Below are 25195 nucleotides of genomic sequence, written 5' to 3'. Positions count from 1 at the left end.
TTTGTGTCTTCCTAAACCCCAGGGATATTTGGAGGTGAGGCTTTTTTGGAGGCGATTAGGTTTAGCTTGTGGAGAGAGCCCCTGTGGTGGCATCAGTGTGCTTCTAGGAAAGAGAAGAGACCTGAGAGAAGATAAGTTTCTTTTTCTCTCTCTCTCCCTACCATAGGCTGACACAGCCAGGAGAGGACCCTGTCCAAAACCCTACCGTGCTGGTCCTGGACTCTCAGCTTCTGAAAGCAATGAGAAGGAAAGGCTTGTTTTTCAACCACTAGTGTTGCTTCCTTGCTTTAACTGCCCAAACAGGGACCCTACACAGCATCTGGCAAAGAGGAGGCCCTGTACCCCTCTGTGATAGTGAAATACAACTATCCTGCCTCCCTCACAGACTCCCAGGTATTCAGCATTTCACTCAACATCTGTACACAGTCTAATCTCACAGATGTTTGATCCATTTACTGAAGCTACTGTTCACAAGGATGACTTCTCAATAGACGTGCTATAACTTGAGTATCCAAGTTAGTTTAGTAGCTGTGGGAGGCAGTGAACGCCCCATGGCCATGTGCAGCAGGCTTTGCATATTCTTTTTGGGCACTGCCTTCAGTGTTTGAAGCACATTTTTTGAAAAAAAAAAAAATTCACTCGATGCTATCTCTAGCCTTAGAGAAAGAATTTGATTATGTAAGAAAAAGTCAGTTGTTCCAATTCAAGTTTGAAAGTAGGCTAGGTGATAAAGCTTGCAAATTTTGACCATTTAGGGCCAAAAGTGTGCAGTTGGATTACTACATTGTAAATAAACATGGGGGTGTGTGTCTAATCTTAACCTTTCCTACTGACTAACCACATGCTCTGGCCCAATTCCTTAACTTCTCTTTACTTCTGGTATTTTCTTTGAAATCGGATGGATTGGGTTGCATGCTACTTAAGTCTATTTTCTTGTTCTTAAAGGCATATATCATTGCGTGTAAATGTGTGTGTATGGAAGACATGTGCTTGGAAGAGTGGACCCTGCTGGCACTAATAATCAAGCCAAAGAGAAATTATATGTTAGGGCAGTGGAACTTTGTTTGCACTGAAGCACATTTCAAAGACAATAAACTCCATTTGCCAATGTTTTGTGTGTTCATTGTTAATTTCTCAAAACTTCTTGAGTCACAGAATATTTAGAAAATGGTAATACTTTGGTGGTGCACTGAAATGAACCGGTGGGGGTGTTGATTTCTATAGGAGGCATAATGATAACATTCACCACATTTTCTTATGTAGTTAATGAAAAGCAAAGCACAAGTACTTAAGGAAGATAGTAAAACAATTCAAAAGTATAATTGAGAATGATGGCGTGTATAAAAATTTTAAAGTTGAAATGCTTTGTTTGGGTTGTGGGCGGGTATTTTAGATAAAAATTTTCCAAATTTTTGAGAGCCACGCGTGACAAGAGACTTAGTAAAGAGGTAAGAAAAGCATAAAGCTATTGGAACAGCTGTGTGAATTTCCTGTGACCCTTCTAAGAAATTGTCACAGAATGTAGTGGCTTAAAATGGCAGAAAATCACTATCTTAACAGTTGTTTGAAAGAACGTTGACCACAGAGCAGTCAGGGGGTGGGCAGAGCTGTGCTGCTCCTGGAAGCTCTGGGAAGACTCTGTTTTCTTGCTTTTGGAGACGATGTGCAATCCCTGGGTTGTGGTCGCTTCCCCGTCTTTCAAGCCCATCATGGAAACTTGGCCTTTCTTTGTGGTACTCTCTTCCTGGGACTCTGACTCACTTTCCTTGCCCAGGAAAAGGGTCCTAGACCCAAATCATCCCGCATAACTCCACGTCTCACAGCTGCACAGTCCCTTTGATCAAATAAAATGCATATTCACGGGTTCTGGCATTAGGGTGACTACATTTCAGACCCTTATTCAATCTATTGTCAGCAGTCTGCTAAAATTCACACCAACTGGAATTATATATCTAAGATTATAATATTTATAAGTATATACTTATGAGTTATATTTAAATTAAATATATATTTATAAATTATGTATTTTAATTTTTATGTAATGGCAAATATGAAGCTGAAATTTCTTGCAGTGATATGAACTGATACTGAGTCCAAACTAATGTTATATCAAGTGTTTCAAAATAATGACTGCAGAATGGGCTGTTGTGGAGTATAGTCATCCTATAGCTAAAGAACCATGGGTAAGAAATGGACAGGAGGTAGTCAAATTTGCTGAGCTGCCTCTTGAAATTGGGGCCCCATGCCCAACCAGCCACCCTGGAATACTGTGCTAGCACCTGGGACTCCTGGGATATTTAGTTTTTCAACAGTCCTTTGTTTCTGATAGGCAGCTGACACTGCCAGAGATCCACAGCTATCTGGCAATTGTGGCATGTTATGCAAAGAGCTCAGATCCTACTTGCCTCGTTATCCCAGAAAAAAGTCAGTATCTCAGAGGATGCTGCTGCTCTCAGGTCGTGCAGTCAGTGAGAAAGCAGAGAATGTGTGGTGCACAGAGTGGCTTCAGTGCCAAGGAACCAGGACCACATCCAGGTACACATGCTGATTTCAGTCTGGTGTGTGTGAGGGTCACTTCTCTCCCCTCAGTCTCAGCTCCCTTCATTGCAAAATGTGGTTCCCACCTCCTAAGCTGCCCGTGGGCTCACTGGGCTGAGATGCATGGAGCGCTTTGCATGCTGCGTAGAATAGCACCAATGCTAACCACTAAAAAGACAAAGAGGATACTGAATTTTTCTAGTGTTACTTTGTGTTATTTTTCCAATGGTAAATCTGTTTACAAGATCTCTTATTTACATGAGAGAGAGAGAGAGACTTAGACCTTTCATCTGCTGGCTCACCCTCCAAATACCCACAATGGCCAGGACTGGGCCCTGAGGGAAGCCAGAGCTGGGACCTCGGTCCAGATCTTGCACTATGAGAGCAGGAAGTCAGTCATTGGGTTATCATCGGGATAGATGTGCAATGTCCTCCACTTCATCTGTAGAGATTGGTCATGAAATCAGCGTGTGGTGGATATTCCTCTTGATGGCTGTGTGGTATCTGGGTCCAGAGAGAAGAGAATTTGCCTTTTGGTTTGAAGTAGCAGGTCTTTGCTGATGTTTTAACAAGTGTAGTCTAGTTCTGTAGATGGAATCTATTGCTTACAGCAATTACAAATTTACTGTAATTGAAGGAAACAGAATCGTAGTTTTCTTCTTCTTCATCTTCGTCTTCTTTCTCTTCCTCTTCCTCCTCTTGCTCTTGTCGTCGTCGTCTTCTTCTTCTTCCTCCTCTTCCTCTTCTTGTCGTTGTCATCTTCTTCTTTTCTTCTTCCTCTTCCTCTTCTCCTTCTCTTTCTCCTTTTTGTGATCCATTCCTACCTGTGGGTGATCATACAATTACAATGAAATCCTGAGTGAATTTTGAAATAATGCAATCTGTATTTAAGATTTCTGAAGATCATTTTGTTCAACAGATTAATTGGATAACATTCTAAGATACATATTCAGCTTTAATGGGGGGAAAAGAGATGTGTTATACAACAAGGCAGTGTTTGAGTCTGAAACAAAGAAGAATTGGGAATTCAGGGGCCAGTGTTTCTGGCATAGACAGTTAGGCGCCTGCCTGTCAGGCCAGCATCCCATGTGGGTACCAGTTCAACTCCACTCCAGCTCCCTGCTAATGCTCCTGGGAAATCTGTAGAAATACAGTCTGTCAACCACTTGGGAGACCAAGATGAAACTCCTGGCTGTGCGCTTCAGCTTGATCCAGACTTGGCTGTTAAGGCCATTTGGGGTAGTGAACCTTTGGATGGAAGATTCATTCTCTCTTCTCTGTTCTCTGTTCTCTCTTTTCTCTCTTCTCTCTTCTCTCTTCTCTCTCTTCTCTCTTCTCTTCTCTTCTCTTCTCTTCTCTTCTCTTCTCTTCTCTTCTCTTCTCTTCTCTTCTCTTCTCTTCTCTCTCACCCTCTCTTTCCCTCTCTCTCTATGTAACTATGCCTTTCAAATAAATAAATATTTTAAAAAGAGAGAAGGAAATTTATTTGCTTTTCAATTGAATTAGATCATTTCTTGGCCTTTTGGCTAAGATTGAGTGTAGTATCAGTTGAATTAGAAATGGAAGTTACTTTCACACAATTGATAGCATTTTAATCTGGATATTACTTTTCCATTTCTGGAGTGCTAATTTTTCACATCTAATATTAACAAAATGTGAGGATACTTGAACATTTTTCATGGAGAATTCAACTGAAAATGAGCTAATTTTGGTACCAAAAAAATCTTGTACATTTTTGTTGGTTCACTCATTTGAAAAGCAAAAGGGGAGAGAGACATATTTTCATCTTCCAGTTCCTTCCTCTGATGCCTGTAATAGTCAAATTGTGTCGAGGTGGAAGTCAGAAGCCAGGAATTCCATCTGGTCTTTCACTGGGGTCATAAGGACCTATTACTTCCCAGGCATGTTAGCATGAAGCTAGATTGGAAATGGAAGCAGGGCTCAATCCTAGTTACTCCCATTTGGAACGTAGGCATCGAAAGTGTCTGTTTAACCTTTGCCACAACTTTCTCAAGAATTTCAATTTCCAAAATAAGCTCATCTCTGAATTTCATTTTCTTACAGATGTCTTGAAATCTCCTTGTGTTTGAACCTCCCTTTTGTGTGTGTTGGCTGATTGGGTGCACATCTAAGTCTTTGTCAAAATATATCTCTGTGAAAATATTTACAGATTAACAGTCATTTGTTTTAATTCAGTGGAAAATAATTTCATTAAAACATAAATAAAGCTGTGCCAGCAATTTTCCTTCATTACAGTCTTTTGGGGAAGCATGTTAAATGATAAGAATTGGGTCTAATGGAGGCATTTACACTGTGTACAAGCTCCTCATTGTTGAGCCTGGCTGCTGTGTGCTGACAGTTCCCTCTCGGAGAACTGCAGCCCATGCTGACGGTAGAAAGTGGCATTAGCATAATTTCTTGGCAAGGCCAAGGCCAAGTTGCAGCTTTGCCCTCTACAGTGACTCCTTCATTACCAGCATCTTGAGGGGGGTGATGCAGGGCCATGACTGTGTGGTGCCAACTCAAATCCTCTGTGAAATGGTTTCTTCTAACTAGGATAGACTGGCCACTCAATCACTTGGGATTATGATTTTAAAGGACCCTTTGGAAAGAATCGCTTGGGTTTGTTTAAAGTTGGCAGTTGGAGGTGGATTTTTTTTTTTTTACATCAACCCTAATGCTTCAGCTTCATAATGTTATGGTTTCTGTAGGAGGGATTAGCTTTAAAACATTTTTATTCTTCAGGGGCCAATTTTGACAAAAATAGATCTGCTAATGCATGACTTCAGAATTAAGAATAAATTATACCTCCTGAGGCTCGGAAAGTTCATTTGCGCTTTGCTAAAGGTGGTTCACATAATTGGAGAAAAATACTGCACTGCGCTTTTTGAATGCATCTGAAACAATATCAGAAAGTAATCGAATCACATAATTATTTTATATCCATATACATCCAATTCAATACATTATATTCATATACATACAATAAGCTACAATTCTGATTTCAGGATTCCCATTGATTTCCTGAATTATAAATGGAATTATAAAGTGAAGAGTGAGTATTTGGGTTAGTAGTTGAGATGCCTTCTTCCCACATCAGAATGCTTGGATTTGAATTTCAGCTCTTGTACTAATTCCAGCTTCTTCTTAGTACCACCCCAGGAGACAGTAGGTGATGGCTCTATTACTTGAGTCTCCACTACTTGCATGGGAGACCTGGATTGAGTTCCTGGCTTCTGGCTTTGCTTTGGTCCAGCCCTGGCTGTTGCAGGCATTTGGGGAGTGAAGAAGCTGATAGAGGAAATCTCTCTCTCACAGCTGATAAGATTGGGTAAAGTAAGGTAAAGGAGTAGGGACTGTGTGATCGATAGGCATTGTGCTAAGTGTTTTATGCATTTAATGGATTTAATTTTACATTCAGTTCCAAACATAAATTCGTATTTAGTGTACCTAAAATTTCATGACACCTCTATGATTTAATGTCCTCATGTTGCAAATGGGAGCATTAAACCTCAGGGAAATCATGTGATATCTCCAGGGCAAACCTAGGATTTCAACCTCTGGTGTCTCTGTGACCCTGTGGCTACTGTGGCTTGTCACTGGTCTGTTCCCTTAGTGGCATCTTAGTGAATTTGTTAAGTGGTTCTCTTGGGCTTTTTTCTACTTTCCCTCTGACTGAAGAGTGGTTATTTAAAAGACTGGGGGCCCTGGTCATTGTTCAGTAGTTCTCCTGCATGCTAGTGATTCTAACAGTTTCTGTGTTTTATTGTGTTGGTCTCTTTTAGGGTCACATGAGTGTTGGCATCCTCTACAAACCAAGTTTCCTTGCTTCTTCTCCATTCCAGGCCACTGACTGGGAAGAAGGGATACTTTTTTGCGTTAACACCAGAGAACATCTTTGCTTCTGATTTTCCAGGGGCCTCTTCTTTTTTGATCCATGAACCCATGATTTGTTCTTGCAGGGTTACGTGGGCTGTCTCCAGGCCTAATGGAATAATGTCTGGTTGTGTAAAGCAGTTGGGAGCTGGGGAAATGCCAAGGCAGAGGGAGGATTTAGTTTTTTACTTCCTCTCTTTCCTCATGAAGCAAGAAGTTCAATAGAACAATTATTCCTGGAAAGATCATTGGAATCGCAGAAAGGTCTGGGGAGACCCGTGTGGTAATAAGCTCTATACCCAAAGGTACCGTGTGCCTGTCCACTCCTGGTCAGCCTGCGAGTCAGTCCCAGCCCTCACATCCCTGGAGCAGGTGCTGATGAGAATCACTTGGTATTGGCCTCCCCTGGCACCGATTCTTCGCAGTTAACCTTGCTGCATCTGCGTTGTCCTCTGTCTTGTGATCATCCCCTGGGGAGTGATGAAGGTGACCTGAGATGGACAAGCCTGAGTTAGATTCCCTTTTCTCTTTCTCGCTCTCTCTCTTTCTCTCTCTCTCTCACTCTCTCACTGCTGGAAGAAGAGATTTAGCTTAATCACAGCGACTGTTCATGTGTATTTTATAGCTCAGTGGGTCTCAACCCTGACTAGACATTAGAATTACCTGAGGAATTTTTAAAAATATGAAATGCCTGGGACTTGTCCCAGAATAATTAAATCAGAGTAGCTAAAGCTAGGGCCTGACATTGGCATTTCTTAAAAGCATTACAGGAGAATAGAATGTGCAGCAAAGGATGAAAACTCTGAGGCTGGAGGGGCAAGGAAGGTAGCTCTAGCACCATTAGCACAGCTATCAGACACATACTAGGTGCTCAGTATGTGCAGATATTCTTCTGAGTATTTTTTATAAGTTGCATTTGTTCTCATGTAGTCCTTACATTAGCTGAGAAGCTGCTTTTGTATTTGTAGATGTGTATGGAAAACTTTGAGGAGGATGAGCATTGTGGTCAGAGTACAATGACATTTCTTGAGATATTCTCTAATGACAAGATTTAACCTGTTTTGGTAAACTGCATTTAAGAGTAGGTCATTCTCCTATGCTTGTCATGCCATGATGAAACGTGGGTATAGCATGGCAAACAGCCAGGAATCTTCAGATTTCAGAGCACGAAGTTTAGCCCCCTGATTTCTGGTATCAGAGTTCATGTGAGTTTCTTGAAGTGTAGCCTTATTAAAAAGATTTTGTAGATGTGGAGGCCTTGACAATGTACTGCCACCCAAAGACGCAGGTCAGTCCACAAGCTGTGTAACTCCCGTGTACTTGTGTTCCACACCTTGGCACATTGACACATGGCCTCTTGTGGTGAATTCAGTCTGTCTGGGATGTGTCCATTATGCAGGATTAGATGGATAGGATAAGATTTACTGTTTTGTTGTCATTTCCTAGTCACCAAGTCTCAGATCACCAGCTTTCTTATTGGGGCATTCTAAAATACATATCAAACCATTAATGTGTTGTTTTTGTGTACAGGTCTGTAAATGTAGTCATGTGTATAAAATCATGCAGCCACTGCCAGCAGCAGCCTACAGACACCATGAGTTTCCAAGGCTTATGTGTGGCTTCAAGGTAGAACTCACCTCTGTCTCCTCCACCAACCTGAAGCTGGGATCAGCTGAACTTCCTGTAAGAGTGTGAACTCTGAGCCAGCCTTGGGAGTTTGACCAGTGATAGAAGTGGGAACATGGAGCATGTGGCTTTCCTTTTTATTTCTTTTTCTTTTTAGCTTGACAAGATACTGTCTTTCTTTTTAAAAAAAGATTTCCTCCCAAAGGCAGAGTAACACCGAGAGAGGAAGGAGAGAGTTGGTAGATTGAAGCAAAGGGCCAGGATTCCAATCTGATCTTCCATGTGGGTGGCTTGGGATCAGGCACTTGAGCAAAGGAAGGATTATGAGATATAAGAAGATCCAGCCTACTTTCTAGAAAGAAGAGAAAGGTGTTTCTCTAGAGTTCTCTGAAAATTAAAAAAAAAAAAAAGCAAAAACAAACCAATATGCTGCTTTTGGGGATGCTGCAGTCTGAATCTTCTGCAGGTATCTGGGGTGGACACACACAGGTACAGGGAGGTGCCATCAGTGAGTACTGCTGGCTGCAACTCTGTTCTTCTCAACCTTTTCTTCCTTTCTTGGAATTAGATCTTGGACTATATGCCCAAAGGCCTGGAGTGCTTGGCTCTGATTTTCTCGACCACTTTCGCTTTGTAGAACATTCTGCACGCTGCAAGTCATAGCAGCCAGAGCTTCTTTGGTGTGAGGAAGCTGATTCAGGGAGGCCCCTGTGGGTAGCAGTGTTCACCTTCTGATTTCCATGGTGACAAGTTACCAACTCTAGTTTCAGAAATTCTGTCCATTCTGTTGACTTTGCACCATGAAAGCATCAAGTCCTAGGATGAAAAGCTGTACTTAAATCTTGAGTAAGAATACAGTTATGCCTTGAAGAAGAGAAACTGGCTCTTCTCCAGCTGAAGGAACATCTTGAGTCTGGGTAGCTTTCCTTCCTTTTCTCAACTTCTGTTACCAGGGTGAGGAGTTTATAACCTCTGGGTTTTGACAACTGCTGAGGTTGAAAGCAGTGTGGTGGTCTGTGGTGAGATTATGGGGCGCAGAGTCCAAGGGCTGACAATGGTGTGGCTCAATCTTCCTGTGTGCAGAGAGAAGTATTAGGAGGGCTGACTCATGCCTGCACCATGGCAAAGAGGGTGAGTGGAAGATGGAGAGGAAGATGGTAAAAAGATAATGAATTATCTTAAAATATACTTGCATTTTCCATAGCACAGGATATCAGTAGCAATCAGGCTACATGTATGGGCTCCAGTTTCCCTCAGGCTTACTGGCAGTACTGCATGGGTGAGACACACTTGTGCATCATCTGGTGGGATCTGTTCAATCTTTGTAAAGCAACCTGGCAAATAGGCAAATAGTAACCCTCCAATAAAGGTCATAATACAGGCCACTGGCGAACAGACCTGCTTCCAGGCCATCCTACAGCAGAGGACATACTCTAAGCTTTCTGGCGTAGAGATACTCTGCAAGCATTTAATTTAGTAAGCAAACACTGAGTCCTTACTCTGTTCCAAGCTCCATACTAGGGACTGTAATAATTGACAGGTCAAGAACATATAGATCTTATAGGCCCATCTGATATAGACCTTATAGGCCCATCTGATTTAGATCTTATAGGCCCCTGTATTAAATCTGATATAGATCTTATATAGGCCCATCTTCTGTATTAAATTTGATATAGATCTTACTCCCTGCTAATTGTGTTTCTAGTGGAGTCCAACATAGCAGTAGAGATCAAGTAAATTGTTAATCAAGTCTATATTTAAAAGGTTCCTGAAAAATAGCCCAATTATGAGTATGGAAGATGTTGGAATGTCTTGCGTATTAAAATTGAATTCCAGTTTTCTCTTTAACATATACAAAAGGCTAATTAGAGTACAGTCCTTGTGGACATCTAGTGGATTATAAATCACAAATTGCTAAGAAAAAGGAATGGGTGATGACTTAGTATAGCAAAACTTATAAGCCAAACTCATTTATTATGTTTGGATACATTTACACAGTTCAACTGTCCCTGACTTAAGCTCTGCTTCCCCATTCTATTCCAATTTCTTAAGTCACTATTGCTCTCCACTTTCAAAAGCACCTTTCATCTACTCAAACTAGGACATTTATCTTGCTCCATAATCTACTACCCTCTAGAAATATCCTTGAATCTCCATCACTTCCTACATTCACGTCTGTTAGGAAGTCTGGTCATCATTACATTTGGAGAAAGATTATTTCCCCAAAACTCAATCATCATTACCCATCTTCGATGGAGCTCTCAGATTATATCAACTGCATTAACATTGTTAGAGAGAGATGAGAGGAGGCAAGGTAGCTAACTGTACATGCCCTGGAAAACAGTCTTTTCTCTTCCCAACAGTGTAGCAGTGCTTTGACTGGTGAGCAAGTTATGGGGTTTATCCAGACCCCCATTCCCTCTTGGATACAATATAAATCCACTTCAGATATATGAATGAGGTGAATGAGTGTGTAAAGCACTTGGCAGGTGATCTCAGTACATAAAAGGCAGTCTGAACTTTAGCCTTTCCAAATGCTTCAGCATCTTATTCGTTTGGAAGCAATAGTCCCCTGCCCTGGACACTCAACTGATGTAGCGGCTGTCAGTAAGCACAGGCTTCAGAAGTGGGATTGAGTGAGTAGATTGTGAAGAAGGGACATCTTCAAGGCAGTGAGGAGAAGTAGAGCTCAGGAGTTCTCTAAGTGTGCCTTCCCGAGCAACTGTTCTGGCACTGGGGAAACTGGTTAGAAATGCAAATGCTCAGAGCTACGGAATCAGAACCTCTATGTTGGTAACACCCTCCCCCACCCCCGGTAGTCTTAATGCAGCCTTAAATTGAAAAACTCCTAATCTAAGATAGGCTCTGCCGACTAAGTCACTGCCTCTCACCCTTGGGGATACACTCTGAGACCCCTCTGTAGACAGTATCAAACACTTTGTAGACTGTTTTTTTCTATTTGCTTCGTTATTAAGCAAGTAAGATATCAATAACAATAATTATAATGATATCTACTTTTTCCTTTTTTAAAATTTCATGGATAGAAGATTCATTTTTATGATAGATTTTGACAAGTTGAGATGCAATATTTTGTATTGGTAAGTCAAGAACCTTCACCTTTTCATGTAAACAAAGCATTTTATAGCTTCTCTTTGGCATATCTAGATTGCCATCATAAGCACTGACACTTTGGAACCATTACTAACCAAAATAAGAGTAGCATCAACAGAAGTACTATGATTCAGTGATAGTCAATTGAAAATTGACAGCTACTAAGTGACTAACATATATGTAAAATTTTCCTGGACAGTTTCAGAGCCACTATGGGTAAGGGGAGATGACTATGTTGGGAGAGGAATAATGGTGTCTGTTTTTGTGTGTGTTTGTCTGCCTACACACTAGTGCACATGGCATGTGACTGCTAAAACTGTCACCAAGCACAGTATTATCAGAAAAACATGGCCAAGTTGGCAATTCTTGACCCTTTTTTTCTTTGAAACTGCTATCTGATTAGAGAAATGTCTGGTGCCTGTTTTCAATGCTTTGTGTTAAATTCTTTCAGGTTTTAAAAAGCTGATCCACTAATTTTCTTCTTTTTTCCCTAGGAAATTCCACTTACTTGGATGACCATGGACCACCTCCCAGCAGGGTAAGACTTGCTTCGGGTATGAATCTCCTTTTCCTAACAGCCTGTGACTCAATCCCAACCAACCCAATCCCTCCTGGCCCTGAATTGCTCACAAGTGAATGGCAAATGTTAAATATATCTTTGACTTTTAATGAGGAGGAAGGGATAGTCCATGAAGACAGCCAGAGGATAAGGGAGGAGGAGCTGCTCTTTATCTGGGGGCTGTCATTACCCAGGCACTGGGCCTGTAGACTGGCTTCAAGATGCCTGTAGTACCTTCTCTTGCTTTGGTGCCATAGTCGCCTGGCGTTGACACTGCCCACACTCTGTCTCCCCATGTATTTGGGCTTTGGGACAGGATTGCTCCCTTCTGATTCTCTCTAGTCTCTGTGAGTTGGAAACCTTCACCCAAACCCAGCCAATATCCTTTCAATGCATCCTGGCCTGGCTATGCATCCACTTTCATCCTTCCTAGTAATAGTTCTTTCTGGGAACAGTTCTTCCTACCCAGGTTGGGGGTATCACTATGATTGTGGATGAATGGTGTGATAGCATCTGTCTGTTACAGTTGTAGGTGATTCTACCACTTAATCCGGCAGAGGCTTATTAAGTGCCAACTGATGCGCCAGATACTAGAAATACAAGATGGACAACAAAAATAGTTCCTGACCTGGAGAAGCAATGGAGCCTAGTTGATTATGTGTCACATGAGGATAAGGATCGTGTCTAACTTGCCTCAGATTCTCACATTCTTATGTTAGCTTCAGTGCACAAAGAGGCACATCATGGCTATTCACTGAGTTTCATGGAATTAGACCATAGAATCGAGGGCTGGAATGTGAATTAGGTCTCCTGGAACAGTTCCCAGGTTCTTTCCACCAGGCCAGTGTTCTCAAGCTGCAGCTTGCATCAGAGGGTCATATTAAAGCACAGGTGGCTGGGTCCTGGCCGCACATAGGACCTGAGCATTTGCATCTCTCACAAGCCCCCTTGTGATGCTAGTGCTAGGGGTCTGCAGGTCACATTTGAGGACATTGAGGCCAGGACTAGAAAGAACACCAGCTCTCTAGATGGTTTTCTGTGTTATTTTTCACTGGATGGCCTTGTTCATAAAGTATATTTGGGGGTATAAAGTTGTCTTGTGAACATGAACTTTCTTTGGTCATTGCCTGTGCAAGAGGAAATATAGCTGGAGAAAGAATGGCATAGATGGGCTGCCAAATTTCCTCACTCGCATCTCTGCTTTTCTCCCACATGAGAGCTGGGAAAGTCCTCTTGACCATGCCCTAATGTCCAGGAGTGGGAATTAGATGGTCCAGTCTGCAGAACCTGCTAACTATTTTCCAACATGACTTGTCGGAATATTCCTTTGGGTTCCAGTTTGATAATCATGGTGTTGTCTGGTGGGAAGACCCAGGCCCACTTGTAATGAACTTGCCTTTTGAAACTTCTTCCTTGGCAGCTAGTCTGAGCTACCCCTTTAAAAGTCTGCCTGTTGGTGTTGCCAGAGCTGGGGAGGCCATAGCCCTTCTGTTGGCTAGTAGGATGGATGCCTGCATTCAACATTTGCTCCTGTGGGGTCTGCCCTAGTAATGAATTCACCTAGACCCCCTTGGTTTGATTTTCAGTGACTTTCTCCTCTTCCCAATCCCCAGTGAATGCTCTGCATGATTCATAATAATAAATTGTATGAGATTATTTTATACCACTTGCAGAGTAAATTCGATTTCCTCAATTCATTTCCAAGCTTAAAAATTGGCAATATAATCTCTTTAAATCAGCAAAAGTTCTTCTAATATATATTCTTTCACGAGGGCTGCATTTTCATTATCCGAATGTGGAACTGCAGTAGACATAAAGAGAAGACCATAAAGATGGTAAAGATAGTCCCTGCTACACTGACATTATTTTACCCATTATTACAACTTCCAGCTGGGCGGAAGTGAGTTCCAGGGCCCAGACATCCAAGTAGAAGTCCCTTGAGTGTTCCTGCGGCAGGGCCTCCAAGATTTGAGTCTGCAGTCCACCAGCTTACCGAGTGACACTGCAGCATCCAGAGGATAAAGATTCACACATGCTTGCCTCCAGACTGAACCCCAGCTTGGCAGGGGACAGCACAACTGAATCCAGACCCATGGTTTGCATATTTGTTTAGCACTCAGAAGTGACTTGCTGATGCCAAGACTGAAAGAGTTGTGATCTAGATTACAAGTTCTCGTTTTATTAAAAGTCGAGTTTCACAAGTTTCACATTCCACAAGTAATAGCCATTTAGGGAATAGGGTGTGCCACACAGCACATACTGGCCCCCGGCTGTCATTCTCTCCAGTATTTGCCTAAGGAAAAAAAAATGCCTCTGGATTTTGCTCATTTTTAACATCCCCTGGAAGCTTGTGTCTCGCCTCAGTGTTTGAGCTTAGCCACTGTTGAAAGGTGGGCATGATTATTTCCTTGCGACCGCCATGTTTTGCTACTACTGGGTATGTGCACAGGATGCACTTGCTAAAGGTGCAAACTCTACTAAGTGTGAACATGGGGCTCTCTCATGAGCAAACTAAAGATGTTCTTGAGGTTGGCAACAGGTGCACCACAGAAAGCATAGTGTTTGCTTATGCAATTATACACATGAATGTCTACAGAAAAAAAAAGCCTAGAAGGATGATAGTGGGTTTTTTTGTTTTTGACAGAGAGATTTATTTTTATTTGAAGGAGAGAGAAAGAGGGAGAGAGGGAGAGAGGTCTTTCTTCTGCTGGTTCACTCCCGAAATGGCTGCAGAGTCGGAGGCTGGGCTGGTCCAAATGTAGGACCAGGAGCGTTATCCAGGTCTTCCACTGGGTGCAGGGGCCCAAAGACTTGGGCCATCTTCCACTACCTTCCCAGGCCATAAGTAGAAAGCTGGATCAGAATGGAGCAACAAGGACTCAAACCAGTGCCCATACAGGATGCTGGCACCACAGGCAGAAGCTGAGCATGTTATGCTGTTGGGGTCCATGCAGTGGGTGTGGGGGACAGGAAGGTGTGAAGAGTTTTCACTGCAGGCAGAGCCGCAAGGAATTTCCTGCAGTACGGCAGGGCCGGGTGGATGTCTCTACAACCACCTGAGTGCAGCTCCACCTTCCTTTGCATGGACACTGGACCACCCTGAGGAAGAATTCTAAGCCATCCAGGCATTGTTTGCTGCTGTGGAGTTGGCTTTTTACTTAATGTGAGCTTGGAGGTTAATGTCAATAATAATGTCTTGCAAAAGGGTCTTCTATTATTCCTACTGTCTTGGCTATCCCCATTGACCTTATGCTAATCAAGGGACCTATGTTTAGGGTTTCATTCTTTCCTCCATCTTTAGGTTCTCCTTTTCTTTGTGATGCAAGATTAAGTTGTAGAATAAGAATTGTAGTAGGAACTTCTATTGTTTTTAGGTAAAACAAATGGCAGAATTATCCTTAGAAACACCCACTTGACCATGAATTTCTGAGCCAGAATTTGACTGTTTCTGTATAAATAAAACTGACAGCTTTCTCGCATTGTCCGTTATAATCATGAAATCGTAGTGATCCATTTCTTTCCTCTTTACGCCGGCATTATGCCACAGTGCCAGCCCTAACAGTGATGGCTTTTTTTCAGGTGATATATCAGGAACTGCTTTCTCTGAACTAAGTTCTAAGTCAAGCCTGCTCAATCAACAAAGCAGAAAAAGACATTTCCTAGTGTGTGAGAAGTTGTGGGAAGGGCACAGCCCTTGAGGGTATCCCACATTCCCCTGAGCACTTTCGCCTTCGTAAGGTTAAGACTTTTCTCTTTCTTCACATCATCTGGAATGTGGGACCCTGGTGTGAGCAGCAGCTGTCAACAGTGATGACTTCAGTTAGGAATACATAGCATATTCTTATCAATGGACATATATTTCAGTTCCAAATCCTATAGACAAGAAGAGCTGTTCTAAGCAATAGGAGGATAATAAAATCATGACCCATAGTTGATACATCACTTTTCCTATGTGCTTATTCCTATGCTAAGCACTTTGCATGCAAAATGTACTCTCTGTAAAACTCCATAAAAGAGAAAGTCACTTTTTAATCCTTATTTTTACAGATGAGGGAACCTGGATCCTAGAGAGGCTAACTAACTTGCCAAAGATCTTGCCCTACATTTTAGGACACAGAGTTTCATCCCAAGGCTGGGCTCTAGGACCATGCATCAAAATGTCTCAAGATGGCTAATTAATTGGAAATAAACTATTTTCCTTTTATTTCTGGAGTTTATACTGATACGTTGATTAGTGTAGTGTGTACATTTTAGCCATCAATATACAAAAAAAAAAGTCTTCACAATTGACTGTTTGTGTTCATGGAATACTTCCGTTTTTGAAGCAGTCTGTTGAATGTCTTCACTTTTGATCTGTTTCCTTACAATCTCCTTGGATACATACCTTCAGCACTCGTCCATTCTCAAATTGTAGAAAAGTAAATTTTGATGTTCTGAGATGTTGAAAAGAAAATTTTCAACCAATGGTGGAAGGATCCTTTCCCACACTGAGTTAGTAAAGCAAAATGGTGCAGGTGCTTCTCACAGAATGCCATTTATGGAAGTCCTTCTCCTTGCCTGCGTGTTTTCTTTTGTCCTTAGCAGCAAATCGCTCACTCCTTGATTCTCCATTTGGGAGAACTGATGGAGGAAGCTGCACTCAAGGCCTCGCAGATTGAGGTCTCCCTTCTGTGATGCATCCCCCACCCGCGTTGCCTGCACCTCGTGTGCTGCTGTCTGACTCCTCCCATCCGTCCACGACTCCCCCAGTGCTTGTGAAACCTTATTCTCTGCTGTTTTTCTTTGTCATGAAGGTGGAAATGAAAAATTTTAAATATTCAATGAAGCATAAAGCAAACCACAAAGAATGGCTTCTCCAGTCTTCTCTCTTTAGGAAGAATTATGTGACATTTAAGACAATTCTATGAGAAATACAAATGATGAAGTGACACTAACAGCATATTTCACAAATGAATCATTCTCTTGGTCCTGTGCTGTTCCAGAGTAGCCATAAGGCTCATCGGGTTATTTAAGTTTACATTAATTAACAATAAAATTCAGTCTCGCTGTTGCACTTGCCACATTTCAAATTCTTTTTTTAGCCCATGTGACTAATGGCTACTGTTTTGAACAACACAGTAGAACATTTTGATCACTGATGAGAATTCTGTTAAATGGCAGTGTTCTAAGCCATTTCATTATTTGTACTTTCTTCTACTTTGGTCTTTTTAATGGCGATTTAGGAATAACAGATGCATAATTCTTGTATAATTGTCCCTGGGATGGTGACATAGATGTTTCAAAAAGCAGGAAAACAAACAACAAGAATTCATTATTGGATCTTAGATTTTTTTTTACAAAAAAGATTTGTTTTATTTTTATCGGAAAGTCAGATATACAGAGAGGAGGAAGATCTTCCGTACAATGATTCACTCCCCAAGTGACCGCAGCTGTTGGAGTTGTGCCATTCCGGAGCCAGGAGCTTCTTCTAGGTCTCCCATGCGGGTGCAGGATCCCATGGCTTTGGGCCGTCCTTGACTGCTCTCTCAGGCCACAAGAAGGGAGCTGGATGGGAAGGAGAGTGACCAGGATGTGCACCAGCATCCATATGGGATCCTGGCACATAGAAGGCAAGGACTTTAGCTGCTAGATTACTGCGCCGGGCCCAGTCTTAAATTTCTTAAAAAAGGGGCTAATGGCCTTATATGGTAGTTGCAAGGTAGAATAATTTTTTTTCTTAAAGATATATTTCCATTTAGTTGAAAACCAGGTTGAAGGAGCGCAACAAGAGTAGCCAAGATTGAAAGAAATCAGTCTTCCAGAGAGGTTGATTTTCCACCTTGCTGGTTGACTTTGCAAATACTTGCAGTAAGGGCTGGAGCAAGCTGAAGTCTGGAACCAGTGATTTTATCTGGGTCTCTCATGTGGGTAGCAGGATCCTAAGCACTTGGACTGTCATTCTCTGCCTCCCAGAATGCATTAGCAGGAAGCTGCGTCAGTAGTGAGGTAATTGGAACTTGTACTGGCGCTTTGATATGCAGTGTTGTATCCCAAGCAACAGCTTAACACATCATACCACAGTGTCCATTCCTGATACATTCTTAAGTTTAAGTGACTCTATACAGATAACTGTTCATTCAATGAAGCATTTACTGTGCACCAAATTGGTGCCCTGTGCCAGGAGCTGTAGTTATAAGACTGAAAGAGGCACATTTCCTGCCATCAAGGAATATGGAATCCGATAAAGGGCTGGGCTGGCCAGCAGGTCCACATCTACTCCAGGGATGCTGCTAAGTGCTATGAAAAGGAGAATCAGGAAAAACATGGGAGACTCAATCAGAGCCCTGCTCAAGTTGAGAACCCTGAAAGTTGAGGAGGAGGAACTAAGTGACTGCGTGTGATACAGAGGTGAGCAAGGTTTGAGGAGCAGTATGTGGGGAATGGAGATAGGAGCTATTTTAAGCAGTTTTATTTAAACAAGAAAGAGAGAAAGCTGCCAGCCTACATAGCAGAAATCATGTTGAACTTAGTATTTCAGAGGAAAAACCCTTATAATGGAAAGGGGAATGAGCAAATGCAAATTCCCTTTGAATGGGATTACGGATTGAATTCTGCTCGACAAAACAGATATAGGTGCCTAACCCAGAACCTGTGAAGGTGATCTTATTTGTTAGCAGGCTTCTTTTAAATGCAGTAAAGATAAGATCATATTGAAATTCTTGGAGAGAGGACATCAGTGTGACCCTAAATCCAGTGTGACTGTGACTTCATAAGAGCAGGGAAATTTGGACACTGGGAGAAAACCCTGTGGTGGCAGAGGCAGGTTAGAGTTCTGCCTTATGTCAAGGCACACCAAAGCTTGCTGCCAGAATGGGGGGGGGAGAGGGTGGCGGAGGGGGAGGCCTAGAGAAGATGCTCCCTCTGAGCCTTCAACAGGTAGCCAACCCTGCAGCCCCTTGATTTCAGGCTTTCAGTCCCCTGACCCTGACACAAAATGTTATGTGATTTTAAGCCACCCAATTTGTGGTGCATTGTTACAGCAGCCCCAGGAGTAACACATATGCGTTTAGTTTATTATCTTCACAGACCAGGATAACACTGAGTGTTATGCTGTCTAGGCATGACTGGGTTTCATTTAATAAACTTTGAAGCTTTCTTTAGGCCTGCGATTAGAACTGAAGCGCATTTTTGTATTTTTCCATCATTCAGCACTACCCAGATCTGTTTCCCTTGCACTCTCTCTTGGTTCTCACATCTTTATCTATGTTGCAATCCCCAGCATTCTTTCCAATTGCTTCTGCCATTCCAGTTATGCTATTTTATGCACAAGAATCAGATTACAGCATGGCTTTTCTCTGAAAAGGACCTCAGCGACAGTTGGTTTTAGAGCAAGTTACAAAAGAGGTGCTCTGTCGTCCCAGAATGCGAGGTTACAAGGACCACGCAAAGTAAAACACTAACAAAGTTCGTTGCCTCTTAAGAAGTACCAGGGTCCTCCAGCAAGTGTGTGAGGAAAGAAAATTAAGAGACATGTTTATTTTGATGTAAGTGGACTCAGATTTATTCAGTATTTACATAATACGTGCTTCCTTTGGCCCTTTCAAAGATCCTTCATATGTCCCCATTTCTGTAGGAGGTACCTTAACTTAACCTTGACAGCACTACCACTGAGTCCAGAGGAAACACTGCATTTTTGTTCATGTTTTCCCCCACCCCTTTTGGCCACTCCTTCAGCTCCACAATCCCATTAACTGAAAGGTTTTTTTTTTTAAATTTTCATTGTAGAGCAACCAGGATTTCCAATTCTTAATTTGAGCCTGAAAAGAAAAACCCAAACATGCCGTTCTCACAGCAGGTGGTTGGCTTGGAGGAAGGTATTGGGAGTACAATTACTTTCAGATGGTCTGGCCGTGCATCAGTCACTTTGGAGAGGTTTTCAGGATGTAAAATCGCCATTTCCCTGAGGGCAAGATTGCTAGATTTTATGTGCAGAAATGGCCTCCTTTGGTCAGAGTTACTTCCTGCTTGGAAAAGTAGGACTTAGGTTTAAGAGGAAAATGAATTTCTTTATCTCCTAAAGCCTCAGCCCATTCTGTTAGGGCATAGACATGACCATTCCTTTGTTTTCCTCCTGCACCAAGCAGTGGCTGGCTCATATTCTGGTTGTGGGCAGTGCTGCCCTGGGTAGCATGATGACAGATTCCAAAGCCAGGGATGCTGGTAAGTGGGCACTCCTGGCCTCATGGCTGTTTCTTGCCATGCCATGAATGATATCTCATGGATTAAAGCTCCACGTGGTCTGATTTTCTTTGAAAAAATAAACACCTGGCATTCTCAAAAAGTTTATGATACCTTCTCATTTGTATCCAAGGAAAAATAATGAACTTCATTACAGTTATTTTAAAAATTAGGAGTCATCCCAAACACAAAAACATGAGTGAGACTGAGGAAATGCTTCCCTGTCTGGCACACTCCAAGTAGTCACCTTTGTATGCATGTGATGGGTTCACTTGCCAGATGCTCCGTCTTATCTTCTGTTTTCCTTCTGGGTGTTCAGAGGTGAGGATCTTGGGTTTTGGAACCAGACGCTGGTTCACATCCCAGCTCTGTGACTCGCTACCCTTAGTACTTCCTCTTCAAGTTTCAAGTTTCTATTGCAGAAAGGGTAGAAATGTCCTGCTGTTAGGATTGTGAGGCTTATATGGGGTACCTGGAAGGCAGTGGTCACGGTGCCAGACACAGTCAGGCCCCAGCAGTTGAACCTTTCACTGTGGGAGGGTTTCCTTTCCAAAGACTTACCAATTCTGGTAACTCGATTTAAGACAACTTTGGAATATGCCTTGCTCCCAATCCTTCGCACCCCCACCCTGTTTTCTTTGGATTTTTCAAAGCAATTCTATGCCAGCTGGCATACATATACCAGGCTCTTTATGTATAAAAATGTTTAGATCTTGTGGTTATGTACCACCAGCCCCTCCCTGCCCCCCCTTTTTTTTTGGTGTAAGCTTGCTCACCACACTAAACAAGGCCTTCCACAATCCATTGCCATTTCGTTTTTCTTGGGCACTTATTGTTCTCTGGGTCTAAACCTGGCTTTACTCAAAGTCCTTTTCAAAGGAGGACTACACCATGAAGCTGCTTTTCATTTTATGGCAGAATCAGTTGCACTGGGTAATAGGTTTGTGTTTAATGACTCATGATAAATATATTAGGTTTGGAGAAGAAGGGAACGAACAAGATGGAATGAGTCTGGGAGTTAGCAGTCAGTTGCACACTGGTGAGCGTGTCCTCCAAGGAATTTCTGCAGCCTTCTCCCTTCCTTTGGTTTTTATCGTGGCAAATAATAGAAAAGTTAATGACTTGCATATTTTATTTTAAAACAATATCCAAGAGCTTCTTAGCCTAATACATGCTATAAACAATGTTATATTTTGGTATTTTTGCTTGTGATGTTTTTTTAATGATTATTGCTAGTTTAGCAGGCAAAAGAATCTACAAATCTACAAAAAGGCAAGACATCCACCTAACACAATAGGGTGATGATTTCTTATCCCCGAATCGCTGTATCCTTGCTCTCCTCTTACCTTGCTCTCATGATTGCTGTTGAACTCTTGCTGTGGAAGTGCCTGAGCCAGCCAAGCTGCTCTGTGAGACTCCAACTTTCGGTAGAGACCTGTGTCCAAGTTCAGACACAGATCTTCTAACTTTATTAATTTTATGAGCATGTAATGGTTCCACCACTTCCCAAGAAGAACATAATGAATCTATTTCCTCAGCAGTTGTTTGATGCTGTTAAGCACATCCTCCACTTCTGTTTTTATTATCATTAAAAAAAAAATTCTGCAAAGCCACAGGTTTAAAAATATGTGGCTTATGTAATTGTTCTTTTAGTGTTTTCCCCACCTCCTCCCCAAGGGCCAGTTATCATTGATAAGATGTTCTCCAAACCAGCACCAGTTAAGATCATCAACTTACTGGAGGTTGAGGGTTGAGCTGCCCTTGTGAAAAACAAAGGGCTTTAAATGAAACATGAAGTTTTAAAACTAAACATTGTTGTTGGAAAGCATATTTTAATCAAGAAATTGTTCCAGTGAATTATGAAAGATCCATACCATCTTTCTTTGGCAGAGTAACATTTACCTTAGAAATTCAGTGTCACAGTAATTTAATCATCATAGTGCCTCCTAATGTTAGCCAATTCTTTTCTTGTTTGTTTTTTCTTCCCCAACAGTAGGATCAATCTGTTTTGAAGGTTATACATATTTCTGTTTTGTTTTCATTCTTCAGCATTTCCTCATTCTTTCAAGTACAGAAAATTATAAAGTTGCATGAAAAAATAATCACCTGTAATATCCACCCCCCAAAATGAGCAACTTTCCACAATCCTGTGCGGTTTTTATTATCTGTTAAGAATATTAAAGCCGTGCATGTCGTTTGCTGCGGATAAGGTCCCAGAGTTATGTTTAGTCAAGGTGCACAGTGCACAGAATGTGGGGGACCCTGTGGGTCCTAGGCTTTGTCAATCCACCATGGCTGCCAAGGGCAGCCCCGCTCCATGTCACTGTGCTTCAGAAATGGTTACTGTTAGTTATTTAAAAAGATTGGCAGAGTTCTAGTTCATAGGATATTACGATATTATTACGCGCAGCTAATTCCAGCAACCTGGTTCTTCACCGTGAGCTGAAATCACCAGACGCAACGAGGTATCTTAGGAGGTTTATTCCACCGGGGCAGGAACAGGGTAGAGGTGGTGAGTATCAGGAAAGAAGGGGAGAGAAGAGAAGAGAGAGAGGAGGAGAGAGAAGAGATAAAAGACAGAGCCGCGCCTGGGGGTGCCTTTTTGTCTGCCAGCTGTAGGGGGTAGGGATTGGGAGGGATTGAGGCCAGGCCCCCAGGGGATTGGTGCCTGCAGGTGAATGCCTAGGGATGATTGGCGAGTGGGCGGAGTTGGGGAAGCAGCTGGAAGATTGGGGTGGGATTCTCAGGTGGAATGCCAGGTTACATCTGATTGGTGGACGGCTGGACCGGCGCGAACTTCATGTGTTGTGAGGAAGAAGGAATGGCGCCGGGTCCAGGGAGGGATATTGGAATAACTCCTTACAGTTACTCTGTACTCTTGTACCTGATTCTTCAGTTTTAAATCTCAGTGCCCCTGATAAACTTCTCCTGTTGGTTACCATTTCTCGATTTTACCCAGGGGTGTGCGCCGTGGTGTCAGCCTTCTGGGACATAAGGTTTACCTAATGCCTTGCAGCTCACGCTTCCCCACTGCACCCATAAATCTCTCCTATCGCCCTAGCGTTCTAACCTGTGTGTGTGTTACTGGAACTGAATCCAGCACTGGGTGGTTTTTTTAAATAATTGCTTATAAAAAAACATTTTATCAGACATGTAGAAATTTCACATATTTATGGAGTACCATTTAGTGTTTCAATACATGTATACAGTATAGAATGTCTAATCAGGGTAAACCAAAGTAAATACATCCATCTCTTCAAACATTTAGTATTCTTTCTGATACAAATGTCTGAATCCCATCTTCAAGGTTTCTTTGATTAGGGAAGTTAAAAAACATTACATTATCTGTAGCACTCCATTGTGCAATGGAACAGTAGAACTTTTTCTGCCTGACTCTAACTTAGTTCCCATTCATCAGACGTCCCCAAGCCCACCCTCGCTCCGCAGCCTCTGATCGCCAGCGTCATGCTCTCCACTTTCAGGAGATCACCTTTTTGTGGACCCCACATGTGATACTTGTCTTTCTGTGTTTGGCTTATTTCATTTAACATAACAAGTTCCAGCTCCATCCATGTTGTTTTCAGTGACAAGACGTATCCGTTTTATGGCTCTTCTTGTGTCCAGGTAACCACATTTTCTGTATGCCGTCATGCGTGGATAGACACTAAAGATTGTTCCCATTTATTCGCTGTTCAGAATCGTGTTACAGTAAACACGGTGTGCAGATGTCTCTGGCAGACTGATCGTGTCTGCTTTGGATACATACTCGGCCACAGGATAGCTGGATCCTAGGGTAGTTCTATTTTTAACTCCTGGGAGAATCCCCATACTGCTTTCAACAGTGGTTGCAGGAATCGATGTTTCCACCAATAGTGTGCAAAGGCTCCTTTTTCTCAGCAACACTTACTATCTTTAGTCGTTTCGATAGTAGCCAGTCCAGCTGAAGTGAGGCGGTAGCTCATCAGCTCATCGTGGTTTGGAGAAATGTCTGTTAGGATCTTGTGCCCAGCTTTCAGTTACATTATTATTCTTTAAGGGGGAGGTGTTTTTTGTTTGTTTGAGATCCTTAGTGGATTCTAGTTCTTAGCCCCTTGTCAGCTGTGCAGCCTTGCAGATTTCTCCCATTCTATAGGTTACCTCTTCACTCCCTCTGTTGATGGTTTTCCACTGACTTACAAAAACTTTTTAGTTTGATAAAATCCCTTTTGTCTATTTTGTTTTTGTTTGCTGTGCTTTTGGGGTATGATTAAAAAAAAAAGTCCTTGCAGTGTCCTGAAGCAGTTGCCTTATGTTTTCTTCTAGCGGTTTTAACGGTTCAGCTCTTACACATAGCTAGGAACAGAGCTTTGTTCTGGTGAGGCTGGGGGTTAATGCCAGCAGTGAGCCATTGTGGTCACATTTCCTTTCCTGCCCAGATTTTCCTTGTATCTATAACCAGTAATCGTCTTGCATTTTAAAGTTAGTCCTGTTCTTTTCAATGACCTCCAGCTAATTCACAAAGTCTTTTCTGGTTGTGTAACATCCTCACACACCTTAGGTACCCCATCAGGGCCAAGCCAGGAAGTCTTTTCCCGAGGCCTTAGCACCTGCTCCCATATAGACTGGCTGCTCCCTCGGTCCTAAGCTCAAGTGTGCCCCGGTCTCCTGCTTTACTTTCTGGGTCTGCCACAAACTCAGTGGCTTGAAATAGCATGTATTTATTATAATTCTGGAGGTCCAAAGAAAGTATAAGTTGGGCTAATATCAAGGTGTGAACAGGAGGTGTTCCTTCTGGTAGCTATAGGAGGGAATTTATTTCCTTGACTTTTCCATCCCCTAGAAGCCCCTTTCTGTTCCTTGGCCCCGTGAGCTTCAAAGCCAGCACCTTCAACTCTTTCTGACTCTCCTTCCTCCTTCTTCTTCAGTTTACAGAGATCCTTGGGATCCCTCACTGAGTCATAGCTGAAAGTCTGCAGTATAGAATCTGATCATCTTTTCAGGGCGGGTTGCATTATTTTGCCTTCTGCGCAGAATTTCCTCTTTTCTCACCTTCTTGGAGCTTCTTGAGGAAAAAATACCTAAGATAAAAAGTTTTCTGAAATACGACATTTCTGAAAATGTCTTTGTTTCTTTTTATACTTGATTGAGAGTTTGATGGGATTTAGAATTCCAGTTGGAGCTCGTCATGAATCCAAGTAGGCTAGAGTAAAGCGATGATCATAAAGCTCAAAATGTCAGCGACTTCACACATTAGAGCTTATTGCTTCATTAAAAGCGAGTAGCTCCAAA

At 42.2% G+C, this 25195-nt stretch overlaps 1 protein-coding gene across 1 annotated transcript in view; it reads left to right on the top strand.

Moving 5' to 3' along the window:
- Positions 1-25195, top strand: part of UST (uronyl 2-sulfotransferase) — a 297060-nt gene that overhangs the window by 107885 nt on the left and 163980 nt on the right. The window contains exon 2 of the mRNA XM_058666312.1: positions 11646-11689. Within this exon, the coding sequence (XP_058522295.1) occupies positions 11646-11689 (44 nt within the window). The remainder of the gene's footprint in view (positions 1-11645; positions 11690-25195) is intronic.

This window comes from Ochotona princeps, chromosome 1 (assembly GCF_030435755.1).
Source record: "Ochotona princeps isolate mOchPri1 chromosome 1, mOchPri1.hap1, whole genome shotgun sequence".
Taxonomy (NCBI): Eukaryota; Metazoa; Chordata; class Mammalia; order Lagomorpha; family Ochotonidae; genus Ochotona; species Ochotona princeps.
The sequence above is the reverse complement of the archived record's forward strand: the minus strand, read 5'-3'. Positions and strand labels throughout refer to the sequence as shown.